Source organism: Scyliorhinus canicula, chromosome 6, assembly GCF_902713615.1.
Source record: "Scyliorhinus canicula chromosome 6, sScyCan1.1, whole genome shotgun sequence".
In the NCBI taxonomy this organism is placed as follows: Eukaryota; Metazoa; Chordata; class Chondrichthyes; order Carcharhiniformes; family Scyliorhinidae; genus Scyliorhinus; species Scyliorhinus canicula.
Window position 1 is genome coordinate 87,348,847 of NC_052151.1, and position 15,563 is coordinate 87,364,409.

General features: G+C 40.1%; 2 protein-coding genes across 3 annotated transcripts in view; one reads left to right on the top strand and one right to left on the bottom strand.

Annotated features, from left to right (window-relative positions):
• The window catches only part of nt5dc1 (5'-nucleotidase domain containing 1), a 641,953-nt gene that overhangs the window by 427,909 nt on the left and 198,481 nt on the right, over positions 1 to 15,563 (bottom strand). The window lies entirely within an intron of this gene.
• Positions 1 to 15,563, top strand: part of LOC119966888 — a 66,032-nt gene that overhangs the window by 33,082 nt on the left and 17,387 nt on the right. The window contains exons 6-7 of the mRNA XM_038798848.1: positions 3,017 to 3,069; positions 9,256 to 9,385. Of these exons, the coding sequence (XP_038654776.1) occupies positions 3,017 to 3,069; positions 9,256 to 9,385 (183 nt within the window). The remainder of the gene's footprint in view (positions 1 to 3,016; positions 3,070 to 9,255; positions 9,386 to 15,563) is intronic.

Sequence of the window (15,563 nt, forward strand, 5' to 3'; positions counted from 1 at the left end):
CTACTTGATTCATAAACACTAGTTATTCATTTTCAGCTCAGGCACAACTGAGCATTGCATTGTTATAAGTTAAACATTTGGAACCTACCTACTTTAAGTATGTGGGTTTTACACCCCAAAAGCCCGAAAACCTATACAAAGAAGTCACATTGGACTCAAAACATTAATACTGTTTTTCTCTCCACAGATGCTGCCAGACATGCTGAGTTTTTCTCACACTTTGTTTGTATTTTAGTACCTACCCCATTTACCCAGCTAAAAGGCGCTGCTGGTTAAAGTCAGATTTTAAACAGATTCAATCAGCTGATCACACCTCATTCATGACAAGTTTCTGAGCACAACCTTTAAGTCGTAGAAGCAGTTGCCTGTTTTAAAAATACATGTGACGCCACATATGTTTGGGTTTTATAAAAGTAAAATTCTTTTTCAAACTAAACTCATTAAGAGAATTTATAACATCATTACTTCAACATCAGAAAACTGTCAATTTAAGTTTATTTAGCAACTCTGAATTGTTGAAAACAAGTATGCTCAGCTGCTCCTATGACTTTCTATTAGTTGTTGAGACTTCATCAGCCATGAAGGAGAATAGTCCAAATGAATACAAATCCTTAATCTAATGATAATCAAAATAAGCTATGAAAATTAAACTATCTGGAGCACTCCGAGTGAGTTGATTGCGAACATGCATCAGAACTGTAAACTTTTAGGTCTTGACATTTTAAAATAAAACCTAGGACGCCACCAACTGTCATCTTTCTTGCATTGCAGCAATTACACAATTAAAATAATGCAGTAATAAAATGAAACACTGATTTAAAACACTTATCACGCTCTAAAAATTTTGATACGGAAACTTTAATGGTTTAATCCAATCTGCAAAATTCCAGATACCATTTTCGGTTTGCTTTTAAAAATATTTTAAATATTATTTTGCCGATTTGTTGAATACTCAACATATGTAAAGACATGGAGCATCACAATATTTTGAAAAAATAATGACAGATTATCTGATCACCCATTTATCGTTAATGTCTAATAGATTGAAAGCTCTCTACTGTGCTAAAATGGAGCTATATTAATAGTAAAGTGAAATTCATGTGAGCCTCTGTCAATGCATTTCATTACCTCTTTCAGGCTCTCCTGGGAGATGTTCCTTAATTGATGAATGCATTAATTAATTATTTTTTCCAGTTCTCCACTTGAAATAAGCATTTCATGTGACAACTGCTGGGCTTTTTGACAATATCTTGTTATATAATGAGGGGTATGTAAGAGTCCTTCTTATTTATTTCCTTTGTTTCCATTTCTTTTATGTTATTTTATTATTTTGGTCCATGAACACAAAGTCGGAATGTGCCTTTAAGCAGAGGACTCAACATTGAAGCAGCGTGTTTGTCAGGGCACTGTGTTCCCAGGTTTTGTTTTTAGCCAGACGCTTCGGCACCAAGTAGCTCTGAAAAGCCAGGTTTGGAGCGAGTCGGAACAATTGGCCAACTGGTGGGTTGGCCAGAGACTGTGTTCTACCTGACAAGAGTCAGTGATAGGTTCCTGCGTGATACTTTCTGAGAAAACTAGAACTAGGCAGAAGCATTTAGACCTTGGAATGAAAGGAACACTCTCTTCTGCTTACTAAAGTGAAAGAACTGCTTTCTGTTCTGAAAGAAGTGGGTGCTTGCAACAACTTTTGCTGTGATCCTGGAATGACACCGACTCTGAACAGAAAGTAGACAGCCTTACCAGAGAAAATTATCTCAAGCCGAGAAGGGGAAGTATCAAAATGAAAGTTGAACTTCAGAAATGCACTAACCGCAAATCATCTCAGTGCATCAAAGATCTTAATCCTTTATTTTTGTTAATATTTTCTTTCCCTTTCCACCGCCCTTCCCCTCGATGTTATTTATTTTGCATGTATGTCAAAATTTCATGATTTTCATTCTGGACTTCTTTGGCCTATTTCTGTTGATACATAAACTTTCAAGTTTGAGGTTCCATGCTTGCTTTGGAATCCCTGTATGATTATAATCATTATGCTTATTCCGCTGCATCATATTGTATTACATTGTAGCATCATATTGTATTACATTGTACCTCAGTGTTAATTATTTTTACCCTATTTGAGGCACATTTCGAGGCTTTACAAAATAACTGGTCTATCCAAGTTGTTAAACCATTGCCGGTATCAAGATAATTTTAGGAACTTTCAGTGGCATAATTACCAGATTACCAGGAGGCAAAGCTGGCTGCATGTGATATAAAGATGAATGCAACATACTCTGCAACATACAATAAAAAAGATACACGTGTATGCTTACACTAAATAATGAAAAAAATGTTACTTAAGAAATACCTTTTCTGATTACTCGTAAGGGAGCCTTACAGTTATTTTAGAATTAGCTACAGAAGCAGTGGGGAGCAAAGCTACGTCAGCTTCAGAAGAAACAGCTCTTGAATGAAAATGTATTATAAATCATTAGCACTGGAAAATACCACAGTCTCATTAGCATCAGAATTTTGTAATTGAATTGTTTGTAAAATAATAAAGCTACTTCAAATAGCACTGCCCAAACAGTGGGAATCCCTATTAGGTGGAAGTGTATTATTGCACAGTTTTAAACTTGCTGTGTTGAATGACAACAGGGAATGGGAGGTTTAAAACAATGCATTGCTCACTGGTGCTTCACAGCACGTGTGGCTGCATCATTTTAACAGATGTGCTTCGGGCAGTGTGTAAGGCCCTTGTCACAGGCAGCCAAAGGCTTATTGAGATTCAAAGGCTGGCGTTGCCACTCAAGTCCTGATCACATTTTGACAGAAAGCAGCAAGGTCAACGAAAAGTGCAGGCATCCAATGACAAAGGTCACCAAGACCAGAAGGGGGTGAAAAGATATGGACAATAAGAATAAAGACCCTTGAACTTAAGGACCTTAAGAATCAATGAGTCTGGACTATGCACTGGGATAAATCGGAGCTAATAGATTTCTAAAGGTCCTGTTGCACTTGATTAATCTTACAGAATACAAACCACAGAGACGAGAAAAAGAAAACGCTGTTAGCTTGGCCAAAGAGGTAGTTTTAAGTAGAAGAGAGAAGAATGGGTTGGTAAGGCAGAGTGGTTTAGAGAGGTTATTAGTGTGCAACCATAGACTGCTGTAATATGCCTTTAAGAGATAGCAGCATGGCATCACGACAAAGGAAATGTGTCATGAATGGTAGCACAGTGGTTAGCACAGTTGCTTCACATTGCCAGGGTCCCAGGTTCAATTCCTGGCTTGGGTCACTGACTGTGCGGAGTCTGCATGTTCTCCCCGTATCTGCGTGGGTTTCCTCCAGGTGCTCCAGTTTCCTCCCGCAAGCCCCGAAAGACGTGCTGTGTTACCCGAACAAGCGTCGGAGTGTGGCGACTCAGGGATTTTCACAGTAACATCATTGCACTGTTAATATTATCTGACGTGACACTAATAAAGATTATTAATAAATTATCATGCAATGTGTCTTAATTCCACTTTTGCTTTAAAATGGAGCACACACACAACTCTGCTGCTGATGTCTTCAAGCTTTCTACATCTGAATATTTGCATGTGTCTCTTCCAAATAAATGAACCCACAACGTGTTTATACACTCCCCCGTGAGCAACTGCTGCCTAAATCATTATAAAAATATGACATGGTGTCCAGTGCTGGTCGAACAGCCTGGCAGCAAGATTAGGTACAGGGACGGCGTGTTGTCTTAGATCATGTTACATGGCATGAGGTGACCCTCAATGTTTTGGCCAGACAACTAGGAAGTCACAGCATCGGAGATTGTTTCCAATGCAGCATGCTGACTGCATGGAAAAGCTTGAAAGTCTCAAATAAAGAGCTAATAAGCAGACTGAGCCCTCGTGAGATTACAGTGCATGGCCTATCTGCTCTGAGTGGGAGAGTAGATCGAGGACCAGCACCTGGTAGCTTGGTTGGAAAAAGCAAGTGACCAGGGTTGGGCCGGATAGATGGCAAGCAAGGGTATGTCAACCAAAACAAAAAGGCAATAAAAATTGGGCAAGGCAAGGTTGTGATTATAACAAGCGGAACTTCATGTGAAAACAACAGTGACATTCATCCCACTGAAGCAACTAAAGGAGAATAAAGGTCAAAGGGATATTGTCAAAATGTCCACAAAATTCCTCAGTTTGAACGGGAACACAGCTGACCTATTAACAAAGCCAACATTTTAGAACAATGTCCAGAGCCTTGGTATCTTAATTCAGGTGTGTCTGATACAGAGAAGCAAGCCACATAAACTCACCCAGGAATTGGAAATGAAAGTCCACATGGCTGAACATCTCAGGATTAACAGCAGAAGAGCTAATGAATTATCAAAAGATGTGGGCAGGATTCTCTGTTTCCAAGTGCTGACGCCAACGGAGAATCCGTGGACTTTTACGGCAGAAAAAACTGCACCGCACCTGGACTGAATCCGCTACCGTTGAGGGGCTAACACCGGCGCCGCATGGAAGACAGTCGATTCACATGAAAAACGGTGCAGGATTGGCCGGGTCCATGATTGAAACGCGGGAGGCTGACAAGCTGCGACCGCCCCCCCCCCCCCCCCCTCCCCCTCCCCCCACACACACACACACACACACACACACACACACACACACACACACACACACACACACACACACACACACACACACACACACACACACACACACACACACCGAAGCCAAGATGGCACTGATTATGCTGGAGAGTCCTATACGAGCCCTGGCACTAGGTTTGAAGTGGACTGATAGCGGTGTGTGCATGGCTGACTTTCTGGCATAGTCAATGGTACTCCGATTCTGACCACCCCGACCCCGCAGCCCACTGTCCGTGCACCCTCTCTCTCTCAGAAGCCACCACGCCAGGTTCACAATTTTTGAAAGGACAAGTGAACCATGCCGTCGGGAACTCGGCCCATCGGAGGCAGAGAATCCTGGGTGGGCCAACTAATGATAGGCAAACAGTGTTTAAAGTATGCGCGGAGTGAAACGCAGTGACGCCGTTTTCGAGGTGACGGAGAATCGCAATTTGGCGTCAAACCGGCGCTTGCCGTGATTTCGGCGTCGGAAGCTATTCTCTGCCCGATCACACTCACCGATTGTGGCACCAGCTGATGGAGAATCCCGCCCACGGACTGTATTGCAAGACCGAATCAAGTTTTTCTGATGTAGGAAATGGTAAGCTGGTGGTCACACCTATTTCCATGGAAGCATTCTAGCAAGGAAGGTCTGCTAGACAAGCCAAAACATATAGTATTGAAGAACTACTCAAGGATGGATATAAATACAAAGTGATCGTTACAGGTCGATGAAGCTTACATGTCCTACGTACCACCCCAATAGTTGATGCACTCACTAAAGCGCCCAAATATACATGACATGTGGAAGGTGTGGCCTTCTGCATGCACCAAGGAAATTCAAAGCTTTTCTTCAATACTGCAAGGCATATGGCAGAAATAGCCACCGTCTGTGACAGTGCAAAGACTGATGCAGCTATAAAGAGCCATGCACTGATCCAAACAGACCATATACAATGGGTGCCTTCAGCCATAAGAATGATCACCTGGTATCCTGTCATAAAAATATACGGGGCGAGTGCCAAACCAGAAAATGGTAATAATATTCATTTTCTGATGAAGAGGGGTGAATACCTATTTCACAATGTCAATCTCATAGAAAACAAAGGAACGGTTACACTCACCAAACTGGTTTGCCAAATTTCAAATGATCTGCCCTAAAATAGTGGATAACTACTCATTATTTTCCAAACTTGGCACATGAGAAGTGCTAACATGCTGTCCCTACAAACTCTAAAACATGCGTGTCCAACTGCGGAGATTTCAGTGTACAACAGTTCACTAATTCCACATTCAATATCCATAGTCCTGGAATGCAAGCACAATCCATCCTCCTGGGTGTCACAGATGTTCAACGTCATAGAGATTAAGTGACAGCAGTTGCAGGTCTACCAGCATGCCGTGACCTCATGCGAGTGACAATCCATGGAATCAGTCAGACCTCACATGGGAAGATCAACCTCAGAAACGACTCCCGTCACCTTTGGTCACAACTTAACATTGAAATATCCAGAATATTTCAATAAAATTGGTGGATTCAAGGGAGCTGCAGCATTACGCTTGCAAGAGAATGCAAGTCCATCAATTGGTCTTGTACATTTTGTGCCATGCAAGCCAGTAACTGCAAGAGGAAACACCGAAAGATTCCACACTGTAGAAACTATGGAATACCATCATTGAAGGATTGAGTTCGGTATGTCCATGAACATGTGAAATAATTTTGATGAGCGAGGCATCTCTCACACAGTCATTTTTAAATACTGGCAGGTCATCAAACGGAATCTTTGTGACCTGATATCCTTCAATAACTTCATCACTCACACTTGGGAAGAGATCAGATGAGAAGACTCGCAAGCGAAAATCTATTGGGCAGGTATCAGCCGCCGGAATGTGGCGACTAGGGGCTTTTCACAGTAACTTCATTGCAGTGTTAATGACAATAAAGTATATTATTATTATTTGTAGGAATCAGAGCGTTCATGATAGAGGAGCTGTAGGGTGTTCAATGAGCAGGAAATAGCTCAGGATTTGCTATGATATACGAAGAGACAAAGGAGATATATTTGTGCATCAAAATTGTAGCACCCCTTGGTTCAAAGTAACATTGAGTAAATGACTTGCCCCAATCTAAAATGATGAACTGTGCAAAAGGGTCTCGAAGAAAAACAATGTCAGTCTTACACTTCTGCAGATGAGAAAACACCTGACTGCATTTCACAAGGTGATTTAGCCCTTTTACATTCCAACTAACAACATTTGTAGAAATTTTGGACATAATTAGATAAAACATTCTTAGGTGGCATTACACAAAAAAAAAAGGAAAATTCAGTATACGTTACACAAGCTTTCTCTCGGTCAGCCTGATTAACATTGAAGCAATTTTTGAGGTGTAGGTTAGATTCTGGCCAGACTGACTGCATGAAAGTCAAATAAGCATCAGTCAATCCAGTTTCTACACTACACTGTCTATAAGGGTGGGCTTTTACAGCCCTCTCGCTGGAGGTGTTTCTCTGGTTCCACCAAAGTCATTGTACTTTTGAACAGCTTGCCACATTTACTAACCTGTCCCTGCCATGAGGAGACCATAAAACTCCATCCTAATTCTCAACTATTTGACAATATCATTCACAAAAGCCATAGGTTGCCTCGAGTGGAAACAGAAACAGGCCCAGAGCTTCAGTTTAATTAAATCAGCAATGCTTCTTACACTGGCATGGACTTGATGCTTTCCAACTTTTCTTCCATTCATACAAGTTTAATTCTATCATCAGAATCACATAATTTACAGTTTGGAGTAGGAGAAGTTTTGTCATTTTTGCTTCAACTTTGTTCAATGCTCAAGCAGTTTCCATTTTAAAGGTAAGGTCGACAAAATTAAACAAATTAATTTGTATTTAAGCTTTATTAATTTGTTCCAAACGTTTTACATATTTTGATCTCTTAAATATACATCTTCCAGTGGCATCCAGGATATAATTAATCACATATAAAACACCATCATAGTGCTTAAATACTTCCACCCAAATCACACTCCCTCTTACTCTTTGCTGAGGAACTCCCATCTTTTCATCTTGCCTCCTCCATTAATGCACCTTCATTTTTCCCCCAAATCTTAATCCATACTGAGCCCACTGGATAAAAGAAACTGAGTTAAATAAACATCAAACAATCTGAAAATGAAATTCCTGAATGATTCACAGAGATCTTTAAGCTGAATTTTGTATCTGGTGTTGAATTCGTGAGCATCATCTTAGTAACCTTTTTTAAAATTCGTTCATGGGATGTGGGTGTCACAGGCTGTGCCAGGATTTATTGCCCATCCCTAATTGCCCTTGAGGGAGCAGTTAAGAGTCAACCACATTACTGTGAGTCTGGAGTCACATGTAGCCAGACCGAACAATGATGGCAGATTTCCTTCCCGAAGGGACATTAGTGAACCAGATAGGTTTTTCCCACAATTGACAATGGTTTCATTTTCATCATATAGGACTTTTAATTCCAGATTTTTATTTAATTCAAATTTCACCATCTGCAGTGGCGGGATTACTCCGGGTCTCTGGTTTACAAGTCCGGTGGCAATAACACTATGCCACCGCCATCCCTCAACCTGTTGCAGATTAAGTCCCTTTCATCAGGGTTATCCAACTTCATTAACCTACATTGGCTTCTTAACCTCACCCCAACCTATCCCTATAATCTCCTCCAGTCAAGAACTTATTCTTAAAAAAGCAAATCAAGCAAAAGGATTTATTTCTAGATTGATAGAAATAAAAATTCAAGAGGTTATGCTAAACACCTTGGTTGAATCACTTTGGAGTACTATGTATACTTCCGTGCATAATAAAAATGCACACTGGATTCGACAAGTATCAGCTGTAGTTCAGCTGGTAGCACTCTTGCCTGAGTTGGAAGAGCCCATCTTCAGTCGCCCTCTAGGATTGGGCACAGAAATCAAGGCTAATATTTCCGTACTGAAGGAGAACTTCATGAAATGCGAAACCGAAATTTAGTGGATGCAAAAGTTTTCAAGGCACCATTTCAAGTAAGAGGAGAACAATTTCCCCCAATGTCCTGGACAATATTTAAACCCCTAGTCATCATCACAAAAATAAATATTTTGTCATTAACACATTGCGGTTTGTGGGATTTGCTGTGAATACATTTGTTTTTCACATCCATTCAAGAGATGTGGGAACAGCCGGCTAGCATTCATTCTCCAACCCTAATTGACCTTGAGAAGGTGGTGGTGAGCTGCCTTCTTGAACCGCTGCGGTCCAAGTGGTGCAGGTACACACATAGTGCTGTTCGGGATGGAGTTCCAGGGTTTTGGAGGACCAGCAATGTAGTTAGCTCCAAGTCAGCATGGTGTGTGGCTCAGAGCAAAACTCTATTCCACCTTTAAAAAGTTGATACCATGGAGAAGATGAACTTAGAACATTAATAGGGATTGTTGTGTATTATTCTAAGTTAGTTTTTATCTGGTTTCTTTGTTTTCAAAATCCGTCAACCTTATCTTGTGTTGGCCGGATACCCCCAGATACGCTATACCTGACACAATGAAGCAACACTTGTGCTTTTTGGCATTGATGCCACAAGTAAATCTGATGACTTCATTTAATCTTACAATATGTTGTTTCTTTGTCTTACAGCTTATTAGAATGTCATCTAAGAAGCAGCACACTCCTTTCATCCGACTTAGTACCTGATTCACTTCGGGACACTGCGGGAGCAGTAGATATGCCAAATGGTAACCTTTTACACTGGTACAACTCTTTGTCTGTATGAATGGAAAATAGTTCCTTGCACATGTCAGTCAGTCTTAAATATAAACATGCATTGCACTAATCTATCTTACTGAACGCCTTTCCACTGGCCAAATTGGAAAATAAATCTTCACTAGTAGTCAGTGGATAAGGATCATTCTCGATCACCTCACTTCCGTTTGTTTGTAATCTCCACAAACCCAAACAAACCCATCTAATTTCTGAACTATCCATTGAGCCCATTCCCTGCTCTTAACCTTCTTATCTGCTCCTGCTTTTTCTAATCTAGTCAGTTCTTTACCCACTGTTTCCCACTTTGTGCTCTCTTAACACTCCTTTTACATCAGACATATTCTTACTCATCCCTTCTGTAAATAATTTGGTCCGGTTTTACTGTATCTTCTTAAATCAATTTCTTCCCATCTGGGAGACTTTGATTTCCCCCCCTCTCACTACCAATCACAACTAATAGAAAGTATCATCTTATTTTACCCTAATACTAACTTGACCTGACACTGTCATTGAAATAACTAGTCAGTTTCACAGCAATTTTGTGAAAGGGAATGTGACCTCGGGACTTTCACTTTTCGAGATAAAGCTGCAGCTGTATCAACAAGTAAATTGTGAATCTCTGATTTTCAATTCTACTGAGTGTTGGAATTTTATGTTTAGCCCTTTTCCCCTCATCTTCCAAGCATTGCTTTTTTTGCTCTCGAGAGTATCACTCTCGATTTTCCTGCTCAGTAACATCAACTCCCACACTTTTGAGGACTTCCAGACTCCTGAACTAGATTTAGATCGACCACAACCTTGACATGGCTGTAACCTGGAGCTTTACTGGTTCCTCTACTCCTGCATACCTTTGGGATGTGACTGGCTTTCCCACAAGCATAGCACTGGAAATTTGGATATTTAAATAATTTCTGGCTACCATAGTAATGGTACCATCTAAATGTCTGACCCCGAGACTGTGAACCTGGCTTAGAGGCCAGGATCTTACTGAAACCTGGTGGACCCCCCTAGCTGGCTCAGGGAAAGAACTCCCATGCAACTTGCAACTTTCCCTTTCTGTCACTTCCATGACATTGGCCTCATCACAGGCCTCCTTCCACATCTGCTTATTGTCTTTGCTCAAAAGCTTGGCTTGGATTTTATTTCCCTTTAGGCCTCCCACAAACATGTCTCTACGGTTGATTTCCACCTTCATGCCATGCCCACAGTGATGAGTTTCTTTAATTCATGAATATCATTTGCAACAGTCTCACCTGAAATAAAGGTTGCTTTATTTCACAGAATGCAACTACTCATATAAGTTTGTTCTTACCTTGGCAATCTCTTGCTCTAATGTGAGTCCAGAATGTCATTAATTTTAAATTAGACCGTAGTACTGGGGTCTTGCAGGCAGCACTGATTAGACATCACCTCAAAACATGTGGCCCCATCATGCTGAGGGAAACATTTATTTTATCCTAATTTCCTACTTCATTCGCTTTCTGCTCAATATGGATCCTTCATTCATAATTATACCAGTCCTCTTTATTAGAGCTGAATTTCCCCCATTCCTCCCAAATATGCCTTCTGTTCAATTTTTTTAATTGTGCACCGTGTTGACGCCCTGTGTGCCCGAATACAATGTGCACGTCTTTCAAATTGCTCAAACTTCCTCAGAATCAACTTTAGGAGCTCCAAAAATATATTGCAATGTTCTTAAGTCCTTCACTCCTCCAATGAAAGGTAAAAGAAAGTGTAATCCCAGCCTCATCTTCACCTTTCTGTTGCATATTGCACTAAGTAAGACTAACACATGCTGAAAGTTAAAATCAAATATCATATTTTATGGGACTATATGACAATTGATATGGCACCTATTATCCTAGTGATACATTTTTTCAGGATTATTTTGGAAATTGAGGGGAACAGTCAGTTTAAAATCAGGGCTTAACACAAGTGAATAAAGTTTAATATAAAACAAAGTTCCCTCCACAGTAAAATAACTTCCATTACCCCAACATCAAAACTGCACCACCCACTGCATCAATGTGGCAATTTCATTTGCCACACTAGACATATTTGCGGTGTCTCAGAGTGATAGTGCTAATTCAGGACCAAATTATCAGTAATTTGGTTTCTACTCTTGCACGGAGAACTGACTGAAAGCAACCAAAACCCATTACTTTGAACTTTTGCATCATTAAAGAAAGATATTTTCATCCAGCTGGCTGGGGGAAAAACTTGCATTTCTATAGTGCCTTTCATGACTGCAGATCATCCCAAAATGCTTTACAACCAATTGAATACTTTGAAACTGTTGTCGTTGTCGTAATTTAGTAAATACAGCAGCCAATTTATGCACAGCATGCTTCCACAAACAGCAATGAAATTATGACGAGATAAACTGCTTTAGTGATTGAAGAATAAATATTGGCAATACACTCAGGATAACTCCACTGTGATTTTCTTTTTCAAAATAGTTCCAAAGTGACCTTTCCAATCTACCTGAGAGGGCAGATTAGCTGTTCAAAGACTCAGTTAAAACACTACACATTCAACAGTGCAACACCTACTCACGCTGCATTGGAGTGTCAGCCTTCGTTCCTGTGCTCAGGTCCCTGGAGTGTGACTTGAACTCACAACCTGACTCAGAGAGGACTACCAAAAGAGCCCCAGTTGACATACAACAGTGAGTTGTATGAATTTATCCCAAATCCCAGGTTAGGTAGGGTTTACATTTGATCTCATTGCACCAATTGTCCACATAAAAACTTAATCAATTATCTGTAAATTGTTTCTGTTAACATTTCAAACTCACATAAAACTATATGTTCGATCACAATGTTATGTATAGTATTTGGAATTAAATTCACTTGGTTAAGATGTATCAGCTTATATTTTAGAAATAAAGTCGATTCTGTCTGTTGTAAATAGGAAAAAGTATCTTTACAGCACTATCTTGGGGAGGCGATTATATAATGGTATTGTCACTGGATTAGTAATCCCAGGATCCAAGCTAATAATCTTGAAGATCAGGGTTCAACTCCCACCAGGGCAGATGGTGGAATTAGAATTCAATACAAAATCTTGAATTAAAAGTTTAATGTTGAAACAGTGAGGGAAGTGTTTGATTCTAAAACGGCCAAGTGGGCCACTCACTCAGTTCAAGGGCAATTAGGGATGGGCAACAAATCACAGAATCCCTTAAGTGCAGAATAAGGCCATCAAGTCCGGACCGGCCCTTGGAAACAGCACTCTACATAGTCCCACGCCTCCACCCTATCCCCGTAACCCAGTACCTTTTGCACACTAAGGGGCAATTTAGCTTGACCAATCCACCTGCACACCTTTGGGCTGTGGGAGGAAACCGGAGCACCCGGAGGAAACCCATGCAGACACGGGGAGAATGTGCAGACTCCGCACAGACAGTGACCCAAGCCGGGAATCGAACCAGAGACCCTGGAGCTGTGAAGCATCTGTGCTAACCACTGTGCTACCATGCTGCCCCCCCCCCCCCCACCCCTGATGGGATTCTTCCTTTAATTTTCATTGATAGAGCATTTTAGTTGAAATTACTTGAAAATTTGTAAGCCTTATCCTTGCTAGGGTGTTCAAATTTACTTCAATGAAGATAATGAAATCAATAGCATTAATACTGATGTTCTTTTTCTTATTCCCTGAAACTTGAAACCATCCTTCCAACTGTTCTTCTTCCTCTTTACAGATTAATTTTACATCATCACTCCATGGAAATCAAGATGTATCACAACTTTTCGAACTCTACATCAATATTGCTCAGGACGTTAAGGTTCTTATTATTTTAGCTTTTCCTATCTACTGCAATACAGTGCAGAAGGAGGCCATTCGGCCCATCGAGTCTGCACCGATCCACTTAAGCCCTCACTTCCACCCTATCCCCGTAACTCAATAATTCCTCCTATCCTTTTTTGGATACGAAGGGCAATTTATCAAGGCCAATCCACCTAACTTCCAAATTAGTTTATAGCTCAATGCTTACTGGTTTACTTGGTTTTCCCCTTAACTTTTTTCAACCTCAGTAATGTCCTAGGCTCCTAAATAAAACAATTGAAATGCAGGAACAAAACTCTCCAACTGTAGATTGAAAGCACATGCACAAGATGAGAAATAGTACGCTGTCGGAAACTGTCGGAAAATGAGGCCAACGGTTACACATGCATTGGTGATGACATTTCACTGTTCTATTATACTTCCTTTATAATGAAACAATAAATCTCAATGCCAATGTGACATATTTTGGGGCTTAAAACACTGGAAAATAAAACCGCTCCCACCCTGTAATGTTGCTCCATTAGACTCCTTGTCCAAAACTTAATCTAACAAGACTTTTTTTCAAGGCAGAGAATGCAATCCTGCAAAGGAAGATTCAGTGATGAGATTGATAGGTAGGCTGCTCTTTCAGACACAATGGGCCGAATGGCCACCTGCACGGTAGGGATTCTATGACGATCTGTTGCAGCAAAGAAACACAAAATAACCAAGGTTATTACTCCAATAAAAAAGCTATGAAACTGAAAATGAGACAGTGCCCGACACTATTCAATTGTACCAATAAAAGTTTTTCTTTTGGGATTACTAAGGTTTTGCAATCAGGTAATCTAGACCATATATATTTGAGGGTAAAAAAATATTAAATTGTGATACCACTGGTGGCTGCAAAATGCTACCGGCCATTATTGTTTGCCATGTATTTTTTAATATAACATGACAGGTAACTTGGATGTTTATGAATGGAATAATGACTTTGACAATTGTGGAAACCACATGGGGGTTCACTCACAGTATTGCACGCCCTACCATTGTTTCATTTATCTTAATAATTTTGCATGACATGTTGGACAGTCAGTACTACCTGGCATCTTGTTTATCAGCCAGATATCTTACGAGGTGAAGCCCTGCACAACATGTCACCTCACTGCACGGTTGATAAACATGAATCTCATTCTGTTGGAGATAATACAACTTTGCCAGACCTAAAATCATTAAATTACATGTTATTTATTTTGTACTTGCCTTCTTTCTGTATGTAGGCAAACGCTTTACCAGAAAAAACAAGGCTAACATCAGTTAATTATGTCAGATAATAGTGGTGGTACTGCATTCTTTAAGGAACACTGTTTACCCTTTCTATGCATCATGCTTTTATTATTACTACATGTTTAAATTACTAATTTACAGAATTTTAGTTGTTCTAAAGTAATTAAACAAAAAAGTAGCAAAACTAAAATGTGAATGAAGGTATTTCAGTTTACAATATTCATTGAGCCAGAGTGTAAATGCTGTCTTGAAGTTGCTTAAAAATAAATTCAAAACTAACGTGGATAAGGCATAGATTAATCAAAAACTTCAGAATGGTATCAAAATTGTTATTGAACCAAAACATTTAATTGTTCCTTCATAGTTCTGAATTTGAACAAAATTAAAATGGTCTTTGAAACTTTCCAGAATATGATGGGAATTTATTTTGGAAGACTTATCGCACATTTGGTTTTGTAAACTATCTGCATGGTCATGTTGAACATCAATCTGCAAGGAGACAACTAACCACAACAAAACCACAACCTGATGCATTTTTAAAAGTTAAAAGAAATCAGCATAGTTATTACTCCATTTAAAGGGAGGAGTTTTAAAATTTACAGCTGTCTATGTAGGAGTCTCTCATATATATAAATACCAGCATTTACTTTATGCTTTTGAAAGCACTTCTGCATCAGATGTTCCACGGTTTCAGGGGATAATCTATTGGGGATGAAAATCTGAAACACAGTTCAGGAGGCAAAATATGCTGGTAGGTTCTACTTCAATTTTCAATCATGCTAACATGCAAAACGACAAGAATGTTTAGTGCCAGATATTCATTATTTTTGTCTGTTGAGCTTATTAGATTGGTATCTTCCTCCTTACGCAGTTCTCGGAGTGCTTGTTTATGATCTTGGTCTGAAAGATGGGGCACTAAGAAAGGCATGATCCATGGCGCTGTCCAGCGATATGACTTAAATGTGGCCTACTCAAAACTTGTCAGTTATTTTCAAGATCGCTCGCATGGTAGCACAGTGGTTAGCACTGTTGCTTCACGGCGCCAGGGTCCCAGGTTCGATTCCTGCTTGGGTCACTTTCTGTGCGGAGTCTGCACGTTCTCCCCAGGTCTGCATGAATTTCTTCTG